Consider the following 25,264-nt stretch of genomic DNA (forward strand, 5'->3'; position numbering starts at 1 on the left):
GCTGTGGAATGTGCTTGCATGGAAATTCCCTGAACTATTAAGGAGCCCTGGAATTTATCTTCTTTCTCTGAAAGTGGAGTGATCTGTTTAATAAACTTGACAACTTACCCAATGAACAGTAGAGACTAAAGGGTGGGTGAAGAAACTAGAAAGTAGGGAGCCAACCATAACATACTGACTCTAATGTGGTGGTTGTTTTCATTCACGTATGTTTCACTTGAGACACTAAGAAGCTTTGTTTGCGCCACATGTGAATTCTGTTAATGAAGAAGAAAAATAGATGCAGGCCTGATGTGGGCACCTGCCATCCTAAAGTAGCAGGCCCCACCAGAGCTGACGCCTGCCTGCCTCAGGGCTCCCCATTTCACACTGCTGAGTTGGCTAGACTCTATTTTAAGTTCCCTGCAATAGCATTACTGAGGTTCCTGGGCATTGTGGGAAATTCAAACAGCAACTCATAGCCCTCTGCCCCAGTTTGGAGTGCTGCTGTTGTTGCCACTGTCAGATAAGCCCAGTGTAATATGGGGCCCACCAGCCTGCGCAATGCTGGAGCTGGTCCAATAGGTGATACATTTTTGTCAACATTAAGACCAATTAGGGGAATAGAATCCAAACTTTGTGTATGAAAGTTTCCTGAGTGCTGAAATTCTGTGTTGTCCAGGAAAAATCACAATGCTTTTGGCATTATTTTAGCTTGTGTGAATTCTCTGGCTAAGCTAGCATTAAGCACAGCTCCAAAAGCTGTCCAGGAAGGATTTGTGGCAGAGCACCCTGCAAGACTTCAATTGCAAAATGCTTCTGTCACAATGTATTGATCCTACTAAAGGCATGGAAAATAACCCTGGTGCATTATGGGTTCAAGCCTTAGTTCCATTATTATCTCCAGTAAAAACTTGAATGACAGCCTGCCTACTAGAGATTTATAGGTGCAAACCATTTGTCTTCAGCAGTGCAGTCAGATGGCTTTGCTCGCTTATTAGACTTGACAGCTCCACTGTGGTGGGCCATAAGTCATTCCCAGATCAATCGTAGACAATGAATGGATTGGAAGCCGTCTAGGGTCAGCATGCCAGCCCAATTGACCTGCTATTATTTGATTGCACTCAGATATTGTCAAATATTCCATACAGTCAAGAGTGCCCTTCTGTAAATGCATTTCTTTCTTGACTGAATCGTGGGACTGTTCAGAATTCCAAAGGCTACCTCAATATATGCTGGAGAGGTTTCAAGGCAGAAAAGGAAAATCTTATGGCTGGCTCCAGCTCTCGGAATGTGGCTCTTCTAGAACTTGTACAGAAGTACGGATTCCTTGAACAAATTCATGTTCAAGATGCACAAGCATATACAGTACTGTACGCAGTTTCACTGCATTAGTGGTTATAGTAGGAGGGAATGCAGAGGAGTGCGGCTCTCAGATGTTTTCAGAGCAAGGAGTGGTGATGTCATCGGCTGGAGTGCCAGGTTAATCTATAGACTCTCCTTGCTCTGACAAGTGAATGAGGCATTCAGGTTTTGCTTTAATTGCACGGAGAAAGTCTGAGAATAAGGTCACTTCCAGATAACCTGTTTATTGAGCGTTCATCCTGATTTGTTTGCGCAAAGTTTGTGAGGAGGTTATGCGAAGTCCAACTGTTTATTGAACAATTGTTCTGATTCATTTGTGGGGAATTTACATCACAAGCAATTGTTACCCACCATTTCCAGTGCATTTTCCCATCACTTTCCCTATTGCAAAAAATAAAAATATGGGGGGGGGGGGTTGGAAGCAAGTTTGTTGCACAAAAAGCATCAAGCCCACTTTAACTGTGTGAGCTGAATCTGCTGATATGAAATTGCATTCTGTCTGAAAAAAGTGACAATCAAGCATCCTAAGAAAACTAATGAAGTGGGGGGTAGATCCTCCTTAATGCTCACAGTTTAAATGGTGGCACTTATTTGTATATCTAATGAAAAGCCAAGGGTTGCATTTCACCTGCCTGAAGATCTCTTGTTAAAGCTGTGGTTTACAAGACAGATGTATGCAGCCAAAACAAGGCGCCACTGAATGCAATTGAGTGTATTCCCAGGAAATGGCTACTAGTCATGATAGCTATGTTCTACCTCCACTGCTGGGTATCTCTGGGGGGCAGAGTGCTGTTGCACTTATGTCCTGCTTGTGGGCTTCCTATGGGCATCTGATCAGCCACTGTGAGAACAGGATGGTGGCCTAGATGGACCATTGGCCTCATCTAGCTGGCTTGTCTTACGTTCATAGGAAACTACGCATCAGGATTGAAGTCATGCCATAGATTTGGCATTATGTTATGCACTGCTGCTCTTTTTGGGTAGGGTTGATGGACCCAGCTGGACCTGCATTTTATACTTTCCTTGGGATTGTGGCTATGAAGGCTGAAATGACGAGCTCCAGCAGGCAGCTCAAAATTTTCCACTATACAACTTTGCATTACATAGATTTTCAGTTTGGACAGAACAGTTATTTTCGGTTTGACCAAAAAAACCACCTTCTGTACTGGCAAATTTTGACAGACAGACAAGAGAGAGTTGATCTTGTCATTCCAGAAGTACAAGTTGTGACCTCCCCAGGTGTATTCCCTGAAATACCGGACATAGTGCAGACCTTAACTACTATGCAGCAGCTGGAAATCAAGTAACACCAGCCAGACATAAAATAAAATAAATCCACTCCTGTCTGCCAGGGCAAAACTCCCTATCTCAGTAATGTTGGTTTCCGTCATAACATATTAACTTAAGTTGATCAGAAAAGGCATTGGCTACAAGGGGTGTAGTTCAGTGACAGAATATATCCTTTGTATGCAAAAAGTCCAAGGTTCAACCACTGACATTTTCCATTAAGCGTAGGAAAAACTCTGAAACACTTCTGATCTGCTGCCATTCTGTGTGGATGACACTGAGCTAGCTGGACCGACAGTCCAACTTATTGTGTATGGTCATAAAATCCACCTTCAGGCAGCCATCTTGGGCAGAATGGCATCTGCCATGCCTTCCCCTCTTTGCCTCTTTGAATATGACTTGATAAGGATTCACATGAGCCTCAATAGTCTCTGTACTTTAGAACAAAATCTGTGCCCATTTTGCATCAGGGAACGACACACAGCTGGGCACTCTTTATATATTATACACATGCATCTGCATTTTTCTTGCTTTATCATAATTTAGTTTGCATCAGGGAATGACACATAGCTGGGCATTCTCTATACAGTGGTACCTCTGGTTATGAACTTACGGTAATTCGTTCCGGAGGTCCGTTCTTAACCTGAAACTGTTCTTAACCTGAGGTGCGCTTTCGCTAAATGGGGCCTCCTGCTGCCGCCGGGCCGCTGCCACACGATTTCCGTTCTCATCCTGGGGCAAAGTTCTTAACCCAAGGTACTACTTCCAGGTTAGCGGAGTTTCTAACCTGAAGTGTCTGTAACCCGAGGTGTTTGTAACCCGAGGTACCACTGTATATTATACAAATTAAATACATCTGGATTTTTCTTGCTTTATCATAATTCAGTTTGCTTCTGTTTATCCTGGAAAGGGGTCAAAAGAGATTCAGAATTCTAAAGCCCCACCTTCTCACCATCAGAAGTCATGTCCAGACATGTTGCAGGTTTTTCTCTCGCCTTCTCTCAGAGATTATAAATTTACACATGGAGTCTGTATGGGGCATTTTCAAAATGAGAACCTTGAAATGATACATGCTGAGAGACCTAAAACACTTTTATCTCAGCGTGGGTCCAATATATTTTGCTGCCTAAAGTCAAGTAGGAAATGGCGTGTCCTCCCTTCCAGGTCAAGTTGCACAAAATTGGGCTTAAAATAATATTATATTCTAGCTCAGTAGGTAGAGCATATATAATCCACACTAGCGTGCTGCCTGTTTTCTCTGCCTATATGGTCCCCCCAAACCCAAATCACTGAGGTGGACACAGAGGTCAATATCTGTACTGCATATTCTATGGGTTTGAGCATGCTTTGTTCCACCCTCCCTTCTTTTTGGGGAGGGGGCGCCATATTTACCCATGAGGAATTACTGCTGCCAGCGCCTAGCATCTGCTGTCTAAGATGGCTGCCTCATTTTGCCTAATGGTAGGACTGGCTCTAGTTAACCTTGAGGAGACACATACCATTTATTTATTGGCACACAGGCTGACAACCGCTTTTCTGAGGCAATTGCATTCTGATGGACATACTGGTTCCTCAGAGCGCCGTTTACCCTCTTGAGTCATCCATTAAGTCTCACTGGACATTTTCCCAGTGAGGGCCTGCTGAGGTAATTTCTAATGATTTGAACATTGGCACCAGTGGTCTGCTGAAGTAATCCTGCTAAAAATGGGACGGATCATTACAATCTGTGAATTAAGAGCTCCAGCAAACTCTGCATGTCAGTGACGTCACATTCTGTTCACATGGCCACTTTTAACGGGAAGGAAGCCACAATATTGGAATTGGATCAAGCTGGCTAATGGTGACTATCCCCTTTCTCCTGAGCAAGTTGGGGCATCAACCTGCTACAATTACACAGGAAATGTTTAACTGCACTAAATCCAGACATCCTGGTTTCCAAGTAGACTCCTTGGTAATTGTCTAATCTACTACACTTAAAGGGCAATATGCAAATACCCCTGTAGCAAAAAACCTAATGTAATGTACACAGTGGAAAGCTCAGATCATTATCTCCTTTATTTCCCAATACGTATATGATGAAACGAGAGAGAAATAGATGTCTGGACTGCTGATTCATGTCCACGATGAGGATGTGCCAAGAGAGAGTGTCTCCTGTATGACTTGGATAAACATGTTGCCTTTAGAAGGACAAAGCTCACAGCAGCATCAGAAAATATTATCCAGCAGTTTGTGCCCATAAATATGAGGAATTGTATGTGAACCTACCTGTTACACCTGCACCAGCCAGAAGGCTGGAACATGGAGAAGGCTGGGCTTTATCTGGGAAACTGCTTTACTTGCCAGCCACAATAATGCTCTCTGGATATTGCAACCACCATACTGGTGGGAGGCCAAGGGGTGGGGGACACAGGGTGGTCTTAACAGTAGGTCCTGGAGCAGGCCTAGGCAGTGGGGCACAGCAGGGGCATAGGGCCAAGGTGACAGAAAGCAGTAGGAGAGATTTCTGTGTTGCCTGGGGGGTCAGCTGGTGGCATGTGTACTGGATGGGCCTGAGGCCAGAGTATGCAAACAGCATGATGGTCCACAGGGGGGAACTGGGGCAAGTAGCATCACAGCCAAAGATCTCCACAGCAGTATGGACTTATGGGGCAGTGCCAGAGAGGTACTGTCTCCACATTGTATCCTCTGGCTCACCCCCTGCCAGTCCCAACAATGTCCATATCTATGGGTAGCTGCCACAACAGCACCATGTTGAGCAGATGTCACAAACTATTGTCACCTTCTTAGAGAAGTGGGCAATGTGCCACCACCAGCCCTGTCACAGAGGCAGTAGAACCACATAGTGAACACCACAAATGCATGTTAAACAGTGTGCCCTGTTGGAGCAGTCAATGCAGCCAGGGAATGAGCTCCTCACTGAACTTAGGTAAGCGCCTTGGCCTCTTGCTCTTAGGCAGCTATTAAAACTTTACAATGAGTAATGTGATGCTGTGGAACTCTCCTTTCCCTTTCCCTGCACCATTTCCTGTAGTATGTATATTTTTAAATAAGGAGGAGGAGCCTAGCTCTGTTGTAGAGCACGTGCTTGGAAGGTCCTGGGTCTTATCCTGGCGTCTCCAGTTCAAAGGATCAGGTAGCAGGTTATGGGAAAGTCCTGTAACCCGAGACAGCCCAAGAGCAGCTGCCCATCAGAAGTAGACAATACTGGGCTGGATGGATAAATACGCTGCTCTTGTATAAGGCCACTTACTGCGTTCCAAAAATGCTGCCCTTCTGCTAGCTGCTGTTTTATTATTATGTTTCATTGAACTTCAAACCACTCCCTTTGTGTGTTCTAGCCTACTTCTGCATCAACAGCAAACTACTTTGCATTCTTTGGACAAGGACAGGTGTGGTCAAGGGCAGAGTTGCTTTTTTATTTTTGTGGTGTGGATGTCATCACTTATTTGCATGTCTTGCAAGGTTGTTGGGGGTTTTTAAGCAGGGCTGGTGGTGGTAGAGGAGGAGGAGTTGTTGTCTGGAGATTGTGCACTATCAGTGTGTCAGCCTTGGCTTTTCAAGGGTAATCATCCCCAAATAGGCAGGAAGAAAGGGACTGGAGAATGCATATATTGGAGCAGATTGTAGAGATGCACATGCGTAGGGTATAAGACAGTATACAACCCATACATTGAAACCACATGGGTTCCACCAAAGAATCCTGGAAAGTGTAGATTACAGAGCTACAAATGTCAGCACCCTTAACCATTTAGGCCCCAACAGTTTAGTCCTTGGGGAAAGTAATGTGCTTTAGATGTATAATACTTGCCTGCTTGGAGGTACCTGCTAGTGTGTCTCCCTAGGCACACTGGCTAAAAAGTCTCCTGGATTGCATTTTGAGACTCATACCCATCTTGGAATCTAAGACTTGTGAGCTGAGAGGCTGCTAATATTGCCACCGTAAGAGTGGAGTGGAGTCCCTAAGGCAGCTGGATGGCACCTTGCACACCTTATTTCAGCAACTCCTGTGGCCAAGCTGGTGTCAAATGCATTCCTCTGCTTTCCTCAGTGAGGCCGGGGGGGGGGCGTCTTGTCGTCTGGGCAGCCCAGGACCTCCATACACACTGCCCAGGCTTGCGTCCCAGAGAGGTCACTTCAGTGCTGATGACGCAGCTCTTTGACTTCACCCCTGGATGTGCACTCCATTGTCTCCTGAGACAGGCAGATGCCAACATGGTTGAAACCAATGTCAATGATCTCCTGTTATTAATAAAGGGACTGGAAATGATTCTAATTTCCTGACATACAAGCAAAGAGACCTGAAGGCAAAATAAGTTTCCAGGTCAGGTCATTTCTTAAACTGAACTATCTTTTAAAATGTGGTTTTAATCTTAGTTTGTTCCTACCAGCAAAACTGCAAAGCCACCTCCTAAATGCTTTGTCCTATATTTGTTCCAGTCTTCTTCAATAGCACTCAAAAAAGATTTTTAGCATTCAAGTAGGTCACTGTGACACCAGGTAAAGAAGAGAACACTGTTACTACATTGGAATAGAAATTGAAATTCAGCCTTAAGTGATGTAGCAGTTACTACTGCTGCTACAGCTGAGTAAAGGCTGCATTCTCCTATAATACTTATTTGGGAGTAAGTCCCATTTAATTCAGTTGGATTTGTGTCTGAGTAAGCATGCGGGGACGTGGGTGGCGCTGTGAGTTAAACCACAGAACCTAGGGCTTGCCGATCAGAAGGTCTGCGGCTCTAATCCCCACGATGGGGTGAGCTCCTGTTGTTCGGTCCCAGCTCCTGCCAACTTAGCAGTTCAAAAGCACCTCAAAGTGCAAGTAGATAAATAGGTACCGCTCTAGCAGGAAGGTAAACAGTGTTTCTGTGCCCTGCTCTGGTTCGCCAGAAGCGGCTTAGTCATGCTGGCCACATGATCCGGAAGCTGTACGCTGGCTCCCTTGGCCAGTAAAGCAAGATGAGCGCTGCAACCCCAGAGTCGTCCGCGACTGGACCTAACAGTCAGGGTCTCTTTACCTTTACATTTAAGCATGCATAGAATCAGGCTGCCCATCTACTATGACAGTGGTTTTCAACCAGTGTGCCATGGCACCCTGGGGTGCCTTGAATTATGGTTGGGGTGCCACAGGCAACACTGGCCTCTGTCCCTCTTTCCTTCCTTCCCTCCTCTGATGCGTCTCGGCCTCCCAAAGGCTTGCACAGCTGTTTGCTGCAGCAGCCCTGGCTACAAGCTCTGCAGGCGAATGTTGCCTCTGGGGCTGGCCAGAGGGTGCTGGTTGCCTGGAGCTGAGATGGCCTTGGAGTAAGCAAGAAAGCGATCAAGGGAGCCCAGCCAGTTGGGAACAGACAGAGCCTGTTGGGAACGGACAGACAAGTGTGAGGCCAGGCAGGCGCTGTGCTGGACTTTCTTGTGCTTGCTGTGTTCAAGGCCTGCCTGGAAACTGAGAGTCTTTCCACCTTGCAGGCCCAGCAGCGCCTGCTGCTGACTCCCAAGGTAAGGTGTTGGCCTCATGTTCACCTTTGGCCAGTCTCTGTTGGGCCAGTAAGACTGGGGAATCCTCTTCCCAGACCCCTGTGGGGCAGTGTGAGAAGGCACCTTTCTTTGGGTTGGGGAGGCAGCTCAGAGACCAGGGGCAGCAGGTTATCTGACCTATTTGCAAAAGTTGTTCTATAATATTTATCCTCACAGCACCCCTGTGAGGTAGGAGGAGCTGAAAGCTGGTGGCTTACCACTCAGGGTAACCAAGGTTTTGGCTAACCAAGGATTTGGTGTGATGTCTCCTAAGCCCTGCATCCTCTCTACTGTATAACAACAGCTCACAGGGAGAAGGGAGGAGTTCACAGATTGATTAGATGCAATTTGGTCTAATTAAGTTACTACATCAGCTCACAGGACCCACCCAACCTGTTTCTCTGGCCAGTCAGATAGAACATGCAAGGTTTCCTGAAGAAGAAAAAAGGCACTAGTTATGTTTGGGCCTAAAGATTCCCTTTTGAAGCTGCTCTAGATTTTGCATGTTTTGGATGTTGTTGTTGTTATTGTTTTGCAGATGTGGGATGAATTTCCACATCTGCACCAGCCACATATAATGCAAACTGAAAAGCCACAAATCACATCATTGCCTCTGTTCTGCTGGAATAGCCTCCTTATCTCAGACATGTCTCTTCATGGTTCACTCTGTTCCTGGACAAGAGGCTTACCAGCACAAGAGCTGGAGACTCAGAGGCTATTACTGTACATGGGAAGCTACCCAAGGAGGTCACCAGACCATCAATATTCTGCAGTAGAGAGTACCAGAGCACTAGGTTTATGAAATTAAAGTGGACTGAAGCACTCTGTCATCCAACTGCAACAAATCCACTGGGCAATATACTACTGAGTTCCGACAGTGCAAGGATCTCTGCTTGCACAATGAACCTTCCCTTCTCCTTTCCCCACGTACTCTCCCCCCCCCCTCCCATCTGCTCTGAAAGGTTGGGGAGAAACCCAGTACAGATTTAAGGGTGTGCAGGGAGAAGGGAAGGGAGGCATTCCACTGCACAAGCAGAAATCCTTGTGCTGATGGGATGTGGTAATTGGTGCTACAAAGAGAATCCACTTTTTAATTTTTTTAAAAAACACAGTCTTCTGTGGTTTCAAAAGTGTTTGGAAAATGCATCGAAAACTGTGGGATGAACAAAAGGACATGTAAACACCATGCAAGCAAACCAGGAAACTAACTCTAGAAAAATTGCCCTTAACTTTCCACTTTTTTATAAAAGAGGAAGCAAAAACCTATATTGCGTGTCCTTATATGACCCCTTTCTTGCTTTCTCTTTCTTCCCTGCAGACTTTGGCTGCAAAGCACAAGAATTTTCTCCTGCCCGAGTTGCCATTTGCTTTCTTGTCAACTGGACTTCTGCGGACGTTCGTTGGTGGACTCTACTTACACAGTAATATTTCTCTACATTTAAACAAAAAACAAAAAAAAAGCCTACTGCATCAAAATAACATGTATCAAGTAGTAGTATTTTATTTTCTCATCACATTTGCAAGTTGTTGCATCACAAATATAGCTCTCCTACCCAATCCTATTCCCCATCTTCAAATCGCCTCCTTTTAATTCTGAATATACTTCAATGTAATTTTCCCTTCTCTCTCCCCCCCCCCCCCGCACCAACACTTTAATCTTCACCTTCCCTGCAAATCACAAACAGGACTACAAGGCTCCTGTTCCACACCAGTTAGAGCCCTGAAAAGGAGTATTCCTGTTAGAGGAGTTGGAAATACACTGCAACCTATTACTGCAGGTCCCCACTTTTATATACTAGCATACACTTGAGAGGGAGTTAGTTGTTTTACAAAAAGCTTGCCATTTAGACCAGCAGAGTCCCAATGTGATGAACTTTGTTGGCATGAACCAAAGTGAAAGACCTTAAGTCACAGCCAGTGGCGTAGCGTGGGGGGGTGCAGGGGGGCCGGCCGCACCGGGCGCAACATCTGGGGGTTAGGGTTAGGGGCGCAAATCCACGGGTTAGGGGGCGCAAATTACTTGCCTTGCCCCGGGTGCTGACAACCCACGCTACGCCACTGGTCACAGCTGAACCCAAACCAGAACGAAACAGACATGAATAAGTTTCATTCCTTGGCCACAACCCTCTTGGGTTATACAGGGCTTTCAAATACTAAGTGTTATCCCTGCGGGAGTGAGATGGTGGGCCACACCAGCCAGTGTACACATCTAGGACACATGCATGAAGGAAATGCAGGCTTTTGATTTAGTGCTACAGAACTCCTTTTGCAAGGGTTTGCCAAGATATTCAGCCTTAGCTGACAGTTCTGGGGGGTCTCATTAATTGGCACCCAAATAACTCCTACTCCATTATTTTTAACCACTGGATTTTCAGCCCCAGGCATCAAAACATATTGTGGTATTGCTGCAAATGGCTTGTAGAAAAACATACTTAACATCAGGCCCTGAATAATTTGGGGTGCATGGGTGCAAGTGTGTGTTCCGAATCCTTCAAGACCTTGCTCACTTCCAAATTGAGCATGCCTTCTCTCTCTCTTGGTCAAAACAGGGTGGAAAAATTGTGTGGAGACACTTGCGTGCAGGGGACTTTCCAAAGTGGTCTGGCACTTTGGTCAGAATGACGTCTCCTCGGCTCCGTTCATGTTCCCCCGTCACCGGGGCAGGAACTGGGTATTCTTCTGAAGACGAGAGGGTAGCAATAAACGAGGGCTGTGCATTTCCAGGCTCTTTCCCCGCACCTTGCCCAACTTCTCTTGTATTTTTCCACTTGGGCCATCCCTCTCCCTCCCCCACCCCTCTCCACATTTCGTTCCGCGCACCCCTTCTCCTCCTCTTCCTTCTCCAGCTCTCCTATTCTCTGCTTCTCCTTCTCCCTGCCTTCCTTTTGTTGCCCGGGCTCGCTACCCCGGACGCTGCACGCCGCCTCGTCTGGCTCCACAGCTCGCAGAGCCGCGTCACGTGCGTTAGTGACAGCCTGTCGCGGCGCGTCCCGGAGCACCGCGGGGCTCCCAATTGGTGCAGGCGCGGCTGGGCAGCCCGCCCCCTTTGCCTTCCTTCGCGCGCCCCCTGCTAGCAGCGCGCCGCGGGGTGGGAACGTCGAGGCAAAAGAGGCGGGCGGGGCGGGGCGAGGGGGCGGGCGCTGCCGATCAGCTGTTCGCCGGATTCTATAACAACAAAAGGCTCTGCGGGGAGCGCAGACTGGCCGGTGCAACAGGGCTCGGGGCGCCCGCAGGAGCAGCTTCCCCGCCATCTACCTCACTCCGCCGCCGTCCAGGCTCCGGATTTGCCCGGCTGCTTTGCGGACGGTGAGTGAAGGGCTGCGAGCGTCCTTTGTACCGGGTGTGTGTGGGTGTTTTTTTGGCCACAAGTGACCTTAGGCGCGATATTCTTGGCGTTGGGTGCGCGTTCCGTTTGGATGCGGCCAAGGGGGGGAGGGAGAGAAAAGGAAATCTGGTCTATTTTAAGAACTGGGCACGGGGGATTCCCATCATCTCCTCCGCCTATAAAGTTTAGTATATTTATATATCTGGCTGCTGGGCAGAATCGCTTACCCACTGGCCCTTTCCTGCGTTCCGCTTTCTGGGAAGGGTCCGTCTCGTCCCTCTGCAAAGTTGTATGCAGAGATGCGGGGAGGGGGGCGAATAACACCGGAGTTCATGCAGGGAGAACTAACTCTCAAAGTCTTCTCTTCTCTTCCTCCCCCCCCCCCCCGCTCTACTTCCTTAAAGGTAAATTATTGCGCGATCCTCCTCCCAGCTTTGTTCGTCGCTCGGCAGCGCCTTCCGACTGGGCTGCTCACAAACCACTTGTGGCGTAGTTTTGCCAGCCAGCCTCGCAGCCAGCGAAGCCGCTTCCCTGGAAGCGAGCCCTGCAAAATTCAGTTGTTCCTACTTCCTGGTTAAGCCTGCTGCGGGTTTCATCTGAGGCTGAGATCGTTAAAAAAAAGAAAAGAAAAAGCGTCTTATAACTTGTTCTCTCGAGTACCTTAAGGGGTGTTTTCGTTTGGTGATGGTGGGGTTGTTTTATTAAAATTCGCGGAATTAACTCTTATTTTCGTGAGATCTAGCAGTCCAGCCCATAGCCCGTTAAATATAAATTATTAGGTTTTTTTTTATATAAAAAAAAACACCCAACACTATCCCTAACATACTAACTTGAAAGGAGAGCCCCACTGATTTCGGTGCGACTTTTGATTTCAAATAAACGGCTCCGCGTTGCAATTCTGTGAGTGCTCAGTGCCAAGTGATTTTATCCTGATGTGAGCTCGCATAGGATCGCATCCTTCAACCTTCCTATCGCCAGATCTGTAGGATCGGGGCTCGGGATCCCCTTTTCAATGTCAATTGCGGGCGCGCGCGTGGATCCTGGCACCGTTCCGCGCGCGCCCCTGCGGAATAATAATCCGGCGCGGACAAACTTTATGTACCCGCGGAGAAGGGCGCGCGCATTTGCGCGCCTGTCCTGCGCGCTCCGTCTCCGGAGCGGAGTTTCAAACTGCTGGCGAGGGAGGCGCAGGGTGGAGTCCGGCGCCGAGCTGGGCGGGCGGAGAGCAGGGGACCTCCCCTTTCCCCCTAAAGGGCGGGGGTGAAGGTCGTCCTGCGGCCAGGGCCGTGGGGCGTGGACAGAGAGCTCTCCGGCCTTGGAGATGTCGTTTCCAAACCAACTGCCCAGGCAGTGCAGCCGATCCACGCGCCTTGTGGATGCCCTCCGCTTCCTCTCCCCGCTTTCTACCCGGCCTTGCGCTTGGAGCAACTCCCCCTCCCTTTTGTCTCTGTCCTTGCCCGCCCCCTGGAGAGGGAGTGGGGGGACTGAGGCCGAGGAGGAGCTGGGGTTGCCTGATCCGCCCAAGGGGGCTGGAAAGGGATCGGGTTGCTTCCCCCCCGCCTTCCGCATATCCTGTTTTGTTGACAGTGCCGAGAGACCGCCCTTCCCTTGGTGTAAGGCTTCCGTCTCTTCCCGTCGGGGCGGATCTTGGACTCCGAAGTTGAGTCGGGTTCAGGTGTGTGACTAACCTCGCCGGAGCAGCCAAGCGGCGCCGCCCGGGGAAGAGGCAACTTGCGCGATCAAAACAAACCAGGAATTGGTGACTCACGGCCGCCAAGGGAGGGGAGAGAGGGGCAATCCGGGTCGACACCCCGAGGCCCGATACCTGCCGAGGCCCCATCCTGAAGCCCAATATACATGAACAGACAAGAGCAAGCTATGTGCTCTGGTAAACACGCACAACCCCCCGCCAGGGGTGCCAACTTAAAAAAAATATTGGGGGGCCCAGGGAAGCCCTGCCCTACATAATTGACCACAAGATGTGGCTCGCACACACCATTTGAATGACAGTGCCCTGACCCCCTCAAATATTTTATGGGGCCCCCAAAGGGACCTCAGCTCCTAGGAGTTGGTTCCTATAACACACACACAGCACCCCCTGTGGATAAGCAGTTGTGTAAGTCACTCCTTATGTAACTACAGTTAGGAAGTTGCCTTTGGTCATGCTTCCCAAAATTTACGCACACACACTGCCATATATCACTTGAAAACTGGCAGACCACTCAAGATTTCTCTGCCTGTTTGTAGTAATTGTGATGTGTCGTGCTAGATGACTTATTATTCTTAAATGCAGTTTAATTGCTTCATATGGTATTACGATTTACATTTTGCAGAATTCAGATTGCAATTCAATAAAATGTAAAAAGAGCAATAAAAATCAATACAGTATGGGCACAACCACAGATCCGCACTGTAGACAACCTGGATGAAGCTCTGGTTCATTGACTGCAGTTTGAGACCCCTGTCCATTGTTCCACCCAGTGTCTGCACTGATTGGCAGCAGCTCCCCAGGGTTTTTAGATGGGGATCTTTTACAGCTTTACCTGGAGATGCCACCAGAACAAAGCTGGGACCTTTAGCTTTTGCATGCAGCTGCTGATCAGACGTCATGGCTCCTTCCCACTGAGTATAGTGGGCATTCTCCTGTGCAACTTTCCAATAGGAGTTCCTGATGCTTTGTGGGGCAAGGAAGTTAGTTGTCCCCCCCCCCCGTGTGTTTTAAAGTTTCACAAGTATTTATTTTTCCACAGAAGGCTCTAGTCTTTGGCAAACTGTTCTGGACTTGCATTTGTTTTGCTTAGCAAGAACATTTCACATTTGATGCAACCTCTGAGCATTTGTCTGATGCAACCTCTGAGCATTCTGATAGGCTTCCGAGGGCTTTTGGAGATGGTTTTGGGTGGGTGGGTGGGTGGGTGGAGAATGCTTGCGTGATTGCTTTTCAGCTCTTAAGGTAGGCAGTTTCAAACTTTCTAAGTTCTCTTTAAGACTTTTGCCCACCCATATAGTGGAATGTGGTAGCAGAATTCTTCCATGGTAAAATTAACAATACCACTTCAAACTGCACACGGGGCAGGAATCATTTTTTTTAATCCTTCACTGTGTTTATTGTAAATATCATTTGATTTGCAATCCATTCTTCATGGCCATCTTTTTCCTGTCTTTCAACATATCTGTGTCTCCCCTTAATTGGTGTCTTTTTCTGTCTCAGTAGTAACAAAAAACAAAATGCAAATACAAATAGAGTAGTTTTTTTTAAAAAAAAGATGGCACCCTCTAATGGCAGCCTGAAATAGCACAGTCTCTTCTGTTAACGTCATTCTCCTCTATATGTCGATCAGACCAAAGTTGTGCTGATTGGATTAGGGGGAGCCAGCCATTGTTCAAGCTTTGCAACCTGTTTTCAGTTTTCATGGAGCTGCCTTTGAAAGCAGTGAAAGTAATAATAATAATAATAATAATAATAATAATAATAATAATATCATCTTTATTGTCATTGCCCCCTCTCGGGGACAACGAAATTACTTATTTGTTGAAAATCAACAAGAAGAAAAGTCCTGAATGGTGCAAACAAATATTTTATCAAATGATTTACCTGTTAGCTGCTGCCTGCTGCACAGCTTTGAATGAGCTGTCAGAAGTGAGATGCTCAACTTTGCAATAAGGTCTCCTCTGAGATGCATCTCACTGCCTTGAGACTGGTATCATTTTGGCAGCAGGCACAGTCATACCTCTTTGCCCAGGCTTTGGTGGAGGGCTGAGGTGTACTGCACATTTGAATTAATGTTGCGGCTGCATATTTGGTTTTATGCTGTTTTAATAGTACTGTTTCATTTTTATTTAGAATGTGCATATTTCTGCCCTGGGACTATTGGGTGAAGGGCAAACAATGCTTTACACTAAATAACCCACTCAAGACAGTGCCCCCTCCCTGAGAGACCCTGGAGAATCTGCCAGCCTGAGCACAGGCTAGATGGGTGGTCTGAATCTGCCCACTCATGTCTGAGAATCTCTCTGCAAGGCTTTTGCTTTTGGACGATTGGGTGGCTGCAGAGTTAAAAACTGAAGGGCTTATGGGGAAAAGGTGGAGGAGTTAACTGGATGTTCTGTTGGTGCCTTTTAATCTATTGTTCTCTGCCCTGAGACTTCAGAGCAAAGTTGGCTACAAAAGTAAACAATTCACACAGTTCTCCCCATGTGTAAATGAAACCCCGCCAAAAAAGTTGCCCACTCTAGCCCATGGGTAGGCAAACTAAGGCCTGGGGGCCGGATCTGGCCCAATCACCTTCTAAATCCGGCCCGTGGACTGTCCAGGAATCAGCATGTTTTTACATGAGTAGAATGTGTCCATTTATTTAAGATGCACCTCTGGGTTATTTGTGGGGCCTGCCTGCTGTTTTTACATGAGTAGAATGTGTCCTTTTATTTAAAATGTATCTCTGGGTTATTTGTTGGGCATGGGAATTCATTCATTCTTTTTTTCAAAATATAGTCCGGCCCCCCACAAGGTCTGAGGGACAGTGGACCGGCCCCCTGCTGAAAAAGTTTGGTGACCCCTGCTCTAGCCTGTGACTTTGGGGAGAAGTAGATTTAAGCAAGGGGTAGTGAGAAGAGGCGCAAGTATCATTTAAGGTAGATCTGGGGGGAAATTCCAGGCGGCTTACCCAAATGCCTAGAACATGGGTGGTGATTCTCTTCTCTTCTCTCCCCCGGCACCGGTGGTGCATCAAGGTGTATCTGGGAAAGAATTCCTAAGTAGCAAAAGCCCTGAAGAAAAAGAGCCCCCAGCACTGGAGCTCTGAAAATTAATATAAGGAATCAGATAGTGCTGTGTACAGGATGGTGCCTGATTGGGGAACATTGGGGTGGCTTAAGAGGGCAGGGATCGGACCTCCTTAGAAAAGCCTGTCCTGGACCTTGTTCCATTGCTCTGCTTTCTACCAGTCTTTGTGTGTGTTTCTTACTTGGTTTTCCCTCAGCATTTTAATACTGCCCATTTGCAGTAAGTTTGGGAAACAGAGATCAGGCCTACTGAGATTACGTAAACCGTATAATATGCCATTACTTTCACGTTATCTGGCTGCCGCATGCCCTCAAGCAAGAACTCTCTCGATGTCTCAATATAATCAGCATTAAGAATTTCTATAAGCTAGTGAGACTCCCTACCTGTGCAACTGGAATCTCCCTGCAGAATACTGTATTCTGATATGCGGTGGGGGGGGGGGGAATGCTACTTTTAACTTAAAACCTGCGCTTCTGAGCCCCCTGCTGGAAACAGTGATATTGCTGATCTTTGAAACGGTGAATGTGGTACTATAGAACTGATGGACTTTCATTTCTGTAAAGCTTATCCCTAGAACACTTAATAAGAGGTGAGAAGGAGGGTGATAAGTTTGTCCTTGCAGCTGAGTTGAAACATCTCTGAAGAAAATATTTGGATTAAGAACCAGGAGTTCCAGAACACGGGCTGATCTTTAGATACAACCTTAAGCCCTAGCGCTTCCAGGAAACTAACTACTGTTGGAGACTAGAGAGAAGGAAAGCATTCTAATTTGGTGATAGAGCACATGCTTTATATGCAGAATGTCCCGAGTTCAAATCCTGGCACCTCCAGGCAGGACTGGGAAGGGGGGGAACCTATGGAGCAGTGGGGATGGGAAGTACAATATGATGGTTCAGTGGACAGAGCTGATTACCCCGTGAGCCTGGTTTCACCTAATTGCCCTGCAATTATCTCAGATTTTCTATAGTGGTATTGTTTTCTCTTTTTTAAAAAATGGAACTACAGTGGTACCTCGGGTTAAGTACTTAACCTGAAACTGTTCTTAACCTGAAGCACCACTTTAGCTAATGGGGCCTCCTGCTGCTGTCGCCGTGCCGCCGGAGCACGAATTCTGTTCTCATTCTGAAGCAAAGTTCTTAACCTGAAGCACTATTTCTGGGTTAGCGGAGTCTGTAACCTGAAGTGTATGTAACCCGAGGTACCACTGTAATGCTTTTGAAAAGCCACTGGTTGTTTTGTACTTGAAGACACCATTGGAACCAGCTCCTCTCTATAGAAATTTGAAACTGCCTTTTTATTGTGCCATTGAATCTACTTGATAATGGTGCCTGCAGCTCCACGTGGCTCAGTGACAAATACGGGTTGCTGCCATGTAATGTGTGGAATAACCCCTGAACAGTATGTTTTCTGTGTGTGCATGTAGCATTAAGACTTGTTTTTTTTCCTATCTTTTTTGCAGGATTTTGTAGCAACCGTTTACAAAGAAAGCCATGCCTCCCCATGTTCTGTGCCTAAGCAGATAAAAGTATTTGTGCACTTTAATCTTCTACCTGCGCCCTTGGCTAGTACATTGTGAACCTGTACCTTAACTCTTGAATACGAAGACGTTCCAGCCAGAGTCTTGTTATTGCCTTAGTAATGTTCCAGAGGCTGAATAATATGTTTGTGGGAGAAATCAATAATTTGCCCAGGCAAGAGCCAGAGTTCAGCGAGAAAGAAGAGGAGGAGTGGATTCTGGTGGATTTTATCGGTAAGATCTCCATTTCAGTATAATTTCTGCATCAGGAACCAAGCTTTATTTTCTGTTTACAAAGGTATTTTTTTTTAATTGCAGGGAATATTTCATGTTAAACATGAAATTGTGTAAGGGGAAAAATAAATTAAAAACAGCTTGTTCAAGCTGGGAAAATATCTTGCCCTCATCACAAGGCATTTTCCTGGGCCAAGTTCCATACTGCCAACAAATTTCCACAACTCAGTAATTATAAATGGTTGATCTCTCCTCTTTTCCCCCTTTCCTTGCCCCAACTTTGTTCAGCTATTGTAGACTGTAAGTCACCCCCCAGCCTCTGGAAGGATTTGTGGGTTGGTTCAGGTGCTTACCTTAGCGTAAAACGGCCGATGACCAGTTGACATGCTATCACCAACATGCGGGTCCTTTTGGACCCAGAAGAGGAGGGTAGTGCGTGTAACAGGGCAATGCATGCTTATGCATTGGGGCTGGGATTGGAACCCCCATGCGAAATGGTCGCCACCTGTATCCTTATCCCTATAGAGGAGGAGTGGGCATTTATGACCTGCTCTTCCATGGAAGGAGAATCATCATCCCGTGTAGAGATCTGTCATGTCTACATGACAGATCTGTCGTGTAGAGATTTTGTCATTCCTGTGTTTTTACACTGCCTATTGCACTAGTGCCCCTATTCTTGTGCTAGCACAATGGGATTTTGCCCCCATGAATGCTCACACCATCCCCAAATCTGCTCCAGAGGTTGGGGAAAACCCCAGGAGACATTTAGGGGGTATAGGGGGGGAAGGAAAGGGAGAATATTCCATAGCACTACTAAAAAAAAGTTGCACTGACAACAATAATCATAGGTGAGTACAACCGCTTATTTTATTTATTAGACACTTGTTACCTAAAAGGTCTCCCCAGCATCCATTAGCGGTATAAAATAGTGGATATTTTGTTCCTTGCAAACTAAGACTGGGGAACCTATGGCTCTCTGGATGTTCTTGAATTCCAACTCTCAGATGCGGCCAGAACGGCCAAGGCTTGCGGAGTTGTAGTCCAACAATATCTTGAGGGGGGGGACAAATTCTTTGCACCTACTGTAAACCATCTGAACTCTGGCTGCGTCAATCAACCTCGCCCATCTATCTCAATGGCTGTTGTAACTCCCAATAGACACCTGTACTAACTTCTCAATGATTGAAGAGGAGGAGGAGGTGGAGGAGGAGGAGGAGGAAGAAGAAGAAGATATCCATAAAGCATCGCCTGTGGACAATTCACCCGTCTGCTCTTGTCTGCCTCCTTCCTTGGAATGTTTGGCTGACGCCAGTGAATCTTGCTTTATCCAGTTTGACTCGTGCCCCATGGAAGAGAGCTGGTTCATTACGCCACCTCCATGTTTCACTGCGGGTGGCCTGACCGCTCTCAAAGTGGAAACCAGCCCCTTGGAGAACCTTCTGATCGAGCATCCCAGCATGTCTGTATATGCAGTCCATAATACTCGCCACAGCCTCAACAAGACAAGCTGTGGTGGTAATGAGGAGGAAGAAGAAGAAGAGGAGGAGGAGGAGACAGAGCCTCGTGATGTAAGCAATCCTAGGTAAGATATTTGCTCCTTGATTTGTAAAGAACATAAATAATGTTCACTAGGGAGAAAATATTCCTTTAAAATTAGCACATTTTGGAATACAGCCAACTTCATCAGATGTATGAAATGTTATCCTCCGTTGGTGGTGGGGTGAGCCCCAGACACCTAGCAAAACTCCCTGTGTGCAAAAGAAGCTTTTCAAACATGTGCAGAACACCCCACACATCACCCCATGACCTAATCTCCTTAGTACGCTCCGTTTTCCTTCTCTATTTCTCTTCCCCTCACCCCCCTGATTCTTCCCACTGGTACATTTCTACTATTTCTCTGTATTTGTGACACTACTCCCTCCCCCACCAAATTTCCCATTTGGTATATGCCCATGCTCCCCCCCCCCGTGATTTTTTTATCCTTGGTACATGCAAGGATTTTCCTCTCTTCTCCTTATGGTACACCCTCCTTCCTACCCACCCCTGTCATGAATGCTCCTATTACAACGTTCTGATCTAATTTAATGAACCCCATTTCCTCTCCTTCGTTCCTCTCCTTAACTTTCTGTCTACCTTTCAAAACACACATACACACAATGCATGTCCCCCTCTCTTTAACAAGCACACTCAGACCACACATCCCTCCCTTCCAGACCATATATGCATACATAAATCCATCCATCCTTTTGCAGGCACACACAAAGAATACTTCTGCCCATCTATCTCAAGAGTACACCTTCACATGATGAAGAAAGAGTCCACCACCAGATGCATTCAGGCCACATGCATCCAGCGCCAGCCCAAAGAGGATTCACGTACATTGAACTCAATAGCAAACATTAATCTGTGCATGCGCTTTGCCTAAAGCAGAAACAGGGCACAGGGTCCTCCATATATTGTAGGATTTCATCTCCCATCCACCCTAGGGAGCTTGCACTAGTAAATATTTTGGATGGGCAAAATACGGACTGCAAGAATAGGGATCTAATCAGCTTTCTTCTATTAGCAGCTAGTTAATTTTTACAAGATGCTGGAAATATTTGGAAAATTCCACTTTAGAATATTGGTAGGATAGAACCGTGAACTGGACCCTATCTGAATAGTTAATCCAAAGTTCATGTGTTTACATAAAGGCATAACAAAAAATATATATTTAACATGGTGTGATTTTATTAAATACAGTAGTACCTCAGGTTAAATACTTAATTCTTCCGGAGGTCCGTTCTTAACTTGAAACTGTTCTTATCCTGAATCACCTCTTTAGCTAATGGGGCCTCCTACTGCTGCCGCGCCGCCGGAGCACAATTTCTATTCTCATCCTAAAGCAAAGTTCTAAACCTGAGGTACTATTTCTGGGTTAGCGGAGTCTGTAACCTGAAGTGTATGTAACCTGAAGTGTCTGTAACCCGAGGTACCACTGTATATCATAGAAGCAACAAAGGCTTCAGTAATTCCAGCAGCAACAGACCACCTCACACTCCCACTTCATTTGCTGAATAGTGCCAAAAAGATGAAACAGTCAAAAATATAAACAAGATTCGTTTAACTGTATTCTCTTATTTACTAGGATAGGATATTGGAAGGGTGTATTTGTTTTAAACATTTTGTAATGCCAATCCACCATCACAACATTTCTTTTAAAAATCTCCCGCCCTCCCTGACCATTGGCTATTCAGGCTGCGATAGATGAGAGATGTCATCCAGCAACCTCTGAAGGGCTCCATGTTAGCTCCCCTGGGCCTTTTCATTTGCCTCTCCCTCTGGACCCAATCCATAGCACCTTCCCGAGGAGAGAAGGCAAAGGCATATGTAGAGGTCTCTATTCCTTACTCTCAGGAGCAGCAGCAGGGCCAGAGATCAGCAGAGACCACCCTCGGAGAGACACACACTGGGGCATGGCAGCTGCCCAGCTATGCCCACCCTTGATGCTGCCCCTAAGCAGGATTCTTAAACCCACAGAACCAGATCATTACCACACGACAAAGAGCTACCTTTGTGCCAACCACAAGCACACACTGACTTGTGTCACTGTCACCAGAGCGTCTTGACACGCAAGCCATCAATGGTTGTGCCATAACCTCTCTCTCCTTTGAATTCTAGATCAGAAGCCCAAAGTGAAAGGAGTCAACACATCCGATGCTATTTTGCAGCAATCACTGCTCACTCAACCTTTCTTGAACAGACCAAGAGTTTTCGTCCTTCCCAGTGGATAAAAGAACACAACGAAAGACAATATCTGAACAGAAACTGCCTCCGTCGCCAAAACCTCACCAGGGATTGCTACTCTCGGCAACTCAAGAACAACGGATTGTTTGTTCACCAGCCTTGCCAGCGTCAGTATAATTACTGAGGGCATCTTGTGTTGTTGTTTTTTCCTTCTTCAAAAAAAATATTATCGGTTGACTTGCTGTTTGTATTTTTCATGTGTAGGCAATGAAGGCGAGATCAATCTTAGGCCGATCATCAGTTATTTCTACACAATCACTAAGTGTTACATTTAGGTTGTAAACCACATTGTTGTAACCGTGTGCTCCTCACAGAATGACTTTACTACATTTTATTCATGGCTTGGAAACATATCAGTACAATAGTGTTTGTGTGACTGGGGGTTTGCTCTTTTCATTTTTGTACATGACTTTTTAGAACCGTTTTATGACGGACGGACGGATGGATGGGTGAGTTTGTTTTTATATTGGCCTTTTTAACCAAGGCAGAGCAGGCGACACATCACTTTGTAGTCCAAATGCAGTTACAGAACTACTCAGGGTCAGCCATACACTTGCAACAATCTGTGTATACTGTATATCCTCTTAACCTAATGGGAGTGGCTAACCTTTGACCTGCCAGATGTTGCTGGGCCACACCTCCCATCATTCTTGGCTGTTGACCAACCTCACTGGGACTGATGGGAGTTGCAGGTTAGCAACTTCTGGAGGGCCACAGGTTCCACACCCTTGCTGTTAACATTTGAACACAATTATTAAAATGTGGTAGACTGTATGGCATTGAACTCTGAATGACGAACGAATTGTCTATGGGGCAGGGGAAGAATCTTGTGTGACCTGACTTCCTCCCATCAACCTCTGCTTAACCTCCATTGCTCAGTGTGGTTTAGCCAGCTTCCTTCACAGAGCAGAGCCTGAAGCAGGCATTCAAGTGAGGGCCATTGTGGTATGTTGGACCTTCTAGACCCAAAAGACAGCGACAAACATTTCCAATGTCTCAGGCTATACAATATAATTATAGAGACAGATGATCACTTGACCAATACTCGCCTTCACTTGAAATACTACCAGCTTAACTAATTTTTTTAATGAGTTAAAAAACAGCAACCATTCTACTATAAAGTGGTCTAATTTGACCACTTAGTCCAAATAAGTTTTAAGAAATATGTGGTGGCAGTCTTCATCTGTCTACAAATTAATATTTGAGTCTAATGCTTGACATCTGGAGTTCCTCAGAGCCATTTTTCTGTTTACTTCCATACTAGGATATTCTGAATTTCAGCCAGTTGTTCATTTTTTAAGTTACACAAACGTTTTACCTTATTTCAGTGGTTACCCAATACTGTTAAGCTTCTCTCAGTTTCATGGACAAACACCACAGACATATTTATAAACTCAGGAACGCTTCAGTGTTTGACTGTGGTCCTAGGTACACTTGTTTAGAGGTTTGCCTAACTGAAATAAAGTATTAGCAAATAGGTCTGTGTAGGTTCTTAGCCTTCATCTTTTGTCTCCAGAAACCATTCTCCTTCCTGTTTATAGGAATATTAAAATGAAGATTACCTTGCCCACCTTATTTGTGTATGTTAGCAAACGTTTGAAGTTAGGCTTTCTAGTTGAGATATACAAATATTCCTTACCATTATTTTACTGGATAACTTGCTAGTGATGGAAGCTTATCTTTTTTTGAGGTAGACACACAAGCTTGTTGCACAAATATATGTGCTTTTCAGTTCTTAATATTGGAAATAATACCATTGGGAAAGGAATGATTGCATTACATCATTATGTTTCACTCTTAATTGTCTTGCATATTTATGTTACTAGTTCTATAATGTGCCTGGAAGTCTTGGACTGTTAGAATTTTTTTGCTTTTCTAATGCTATGTGTTTTGTGAGTAGGTATGACTTTTTATATAGTGTGTGGGTTTTTTTTTTAAAAAAAATGGTATTAACTTGTAAAAGTGGGGGCCTTGTGCTGTACTGAACGGTGATTCAATAACTTTGCTTAAACTGTTTTTTCATATGTATTGTAAACAAAACTGTGCCTTTTTAAGTGACTTGTATACAGCAGACTTGAACTTGAAGACTAAAAAAAAGGGATATTTCTGTTGGGATAAATACTGTACACCAGTCTATGCATTACCAATGGCAGCTTCTTTCTAGAGACATTTTTGTTTTGTTCTTGTAGCAGTTCTTTAGATATTCAAGGTTCTAGCACCCTGATTCTACAATATACAGTAATATCTCAACGTGGCTTGTGCTTGAGTAGTTACTGCAAATCTGTTTCCTGTGCAGAAAATGAGACAGAAATACGCTGTTATGGTACTTATTAAACATAACCCCTTTGGAAATGGTTATTGCAGTATAGCAGGTGCATACTTCAGCTGGTTCTGTATACCATTTAGTTTTGTGATGGGAACCTGTCACCCTTCTGAAGTTGCTGAACCGTAACTCCCATTATACCTGACCATTGCCCATATCTCCTGGGATTGATGTCCAACAAGCAGCTCAACGGCAACAAGTTGTCTATGTGACTTCAAAGTGTTTATATATTTCCCCCATGTTCCATCACATCTATAGGATCTGGCTTATATGGGGCGGGGGGCATTGTTTTCCCATTTAATTCCATATTAAGTTACATTTTCCATTTATATTGATTGCATTCCTTTTGTTTCTTGATGGTTATTCTTGTTTCTTTTTATGCCTTGATTTCAATGGGAGATCCATCCAATCTTCGGCAGACTGCAACCTTTTGGTGATCCCCACCTAAATGGCATAGGATTTGCCTTTGTTCATATATACAAACAATATCAGACCTGCCACATTTCAGATAGCTCAGACCAAGGGTCAGCAAGCTTTTTCAGCAGGGGCCAGTCCACTGTCCCTCAGACCTTGTGGGGGGCCGGACTATATTTTTGGGGGGCCGGGGGAAGAATGAATTCCTATGCCCCACAAATAACCCAGAGATGCATTTTTAATTCTACTCATGTAAAAACACGCTGATTCCCAGACCGTCCACGGGCCAGATTTAGAAGGCAGTTGGGCCAGATCTGGCCCCTGGGCCTTAGTTTGCCTACCCATGGCTTAAACTGTGCTGGCAGCTTCTGATGGGGTTGTACAGTGGTACCTCGGGTTAAGTACTTAATTCGTTCCGGAGGTCCGTTCTTAACCTGAAACTTGTTCTTAACCTGAAGCACCACTTTAGCTAATGGGGCCTCCTGCTGCTGCCGCGCCGCCGCTGCACGATTTCTGTTCTCATCCTGAAGCAAAGTTCTTAACCTGAAGCACTATTTCTGGGTTAGAGTCTGTAACCTGAAGCGTATGTAACCTGAGGTATACCACTGTAATTCAAAACATCTAAAGCACATCAGGGTGGCCAAGGCTAGATGAGGAACCAGCCAATTTTTAAAGGCACCCAGTACAGACATAGCATAAGGGTTATCCACATACAAGGTAGAGCTTTACAGTTTGTCTTAC

At 45.8% G+C, this 25,264-nt stretch overlaps 1 protein-coding gene and 1 long non-coding RNA gene across 8 annotated transcripts in view; both read left to right on the forward strand.

The window, feature by feature from the left end:
* The window catches only part of LOC310849556, a 36,916-nt gene extending 26,865 nt beyond the window's left edge, over window positions 1-10,051 (forward strand). For all 3 annotated transcript variants that reach the window (XR_014566970.1, XR_014566971.1, XR_014566972.1), the window contains one exon: window positions 9,461-10,051. This is a non-coding gene — a long non-coding RNA (uncharacterized lncRNA). The remainder of the gene's footprint in view (window positions 1-9,460) is intronic.
* A 1,214-nt stretch (window positions 10,052-11,265) lies between these two features.
* On the forward strand, window positions 11,266-24,142 carry TP53INP1 (tumor protein p53 inducible nuclear protein 1). Of its 5 annotated transcripts, XM_083749840.1 has the most exons (5): window positions 12,740-13,142; window positions 14,060-14,158; window positions 17,710-18,000; window positions 19,159-19,582; window positions 21,661-24,142. In XM_083749840.1, exons 3-5 carry the CDS (start codon window positions 17,889-17,891, stop codon window positions 21,908-21,910), a joined length of 786 nt encoding a protein of 261 aa, XP_083605966.1. In that variant the 5' UTR covers window positions 12,740-13,142; window positions 14,060-14,158; window positions 17,710-17,888; the 3' UTR covers window positions 21,911-24,142. The 5 variants fall into 5 exon arrangements, with proteins under 5 accessions (XP_083605963.1, XP_083605964.1, XP_083605967.1 ...); XM_083749837.1 differs by lacking the exons at window positions 12,740-13,142; window positions 14,060-14,158 and adding an exon at window positions 11,266-11,448; XM_083749838.1 differs by lacking the exons at window positions 12,740-13,142; window positions 14,060-14,158 and adding an exon at window positions 11,310-11,482.
* The last annotated feature ends 1,122 nt before the right edge of the window (window positions 24,143-25,264 follow it).

This window comes from Podarcis gaigeae (genome assembly GCF_964106915.1).
Source record: "Podarcis gaigeae genome assembly, chromosome: 7".
NCBI classification, from domain to species: Eukaryota; Metazoa; Chordata; class Lepidosauria; order Squamata; family Lacertidae; genus Podarcis; species Podarcis gaigeae.

Excerpts from the sequence above, each read along its gene's own strand:
- TP53INP1 (XM_083749837.1), top strand. The coding sequence starts at position 17,889 with ATGTTCCAGAGGCTGAATAATATGTTTGTGGGAGAAATCAATAATTTG. Across the intron at positions 18,001-19,158 it reads GATTCTGGTGGATTTTATCG|ACACCTGTACTAACTTCTCA; the intron begins GTAAGATCTCCA and ends AACTCCCAATAG. Across the intron at positions 19,583-21,660 it reads CGTGATGTAAGCAATCCTAG|ATCAGAAGCCCAAAGTGAAA; the intron begins GTAAGATATTTG and ends TTTGAATTCTAG.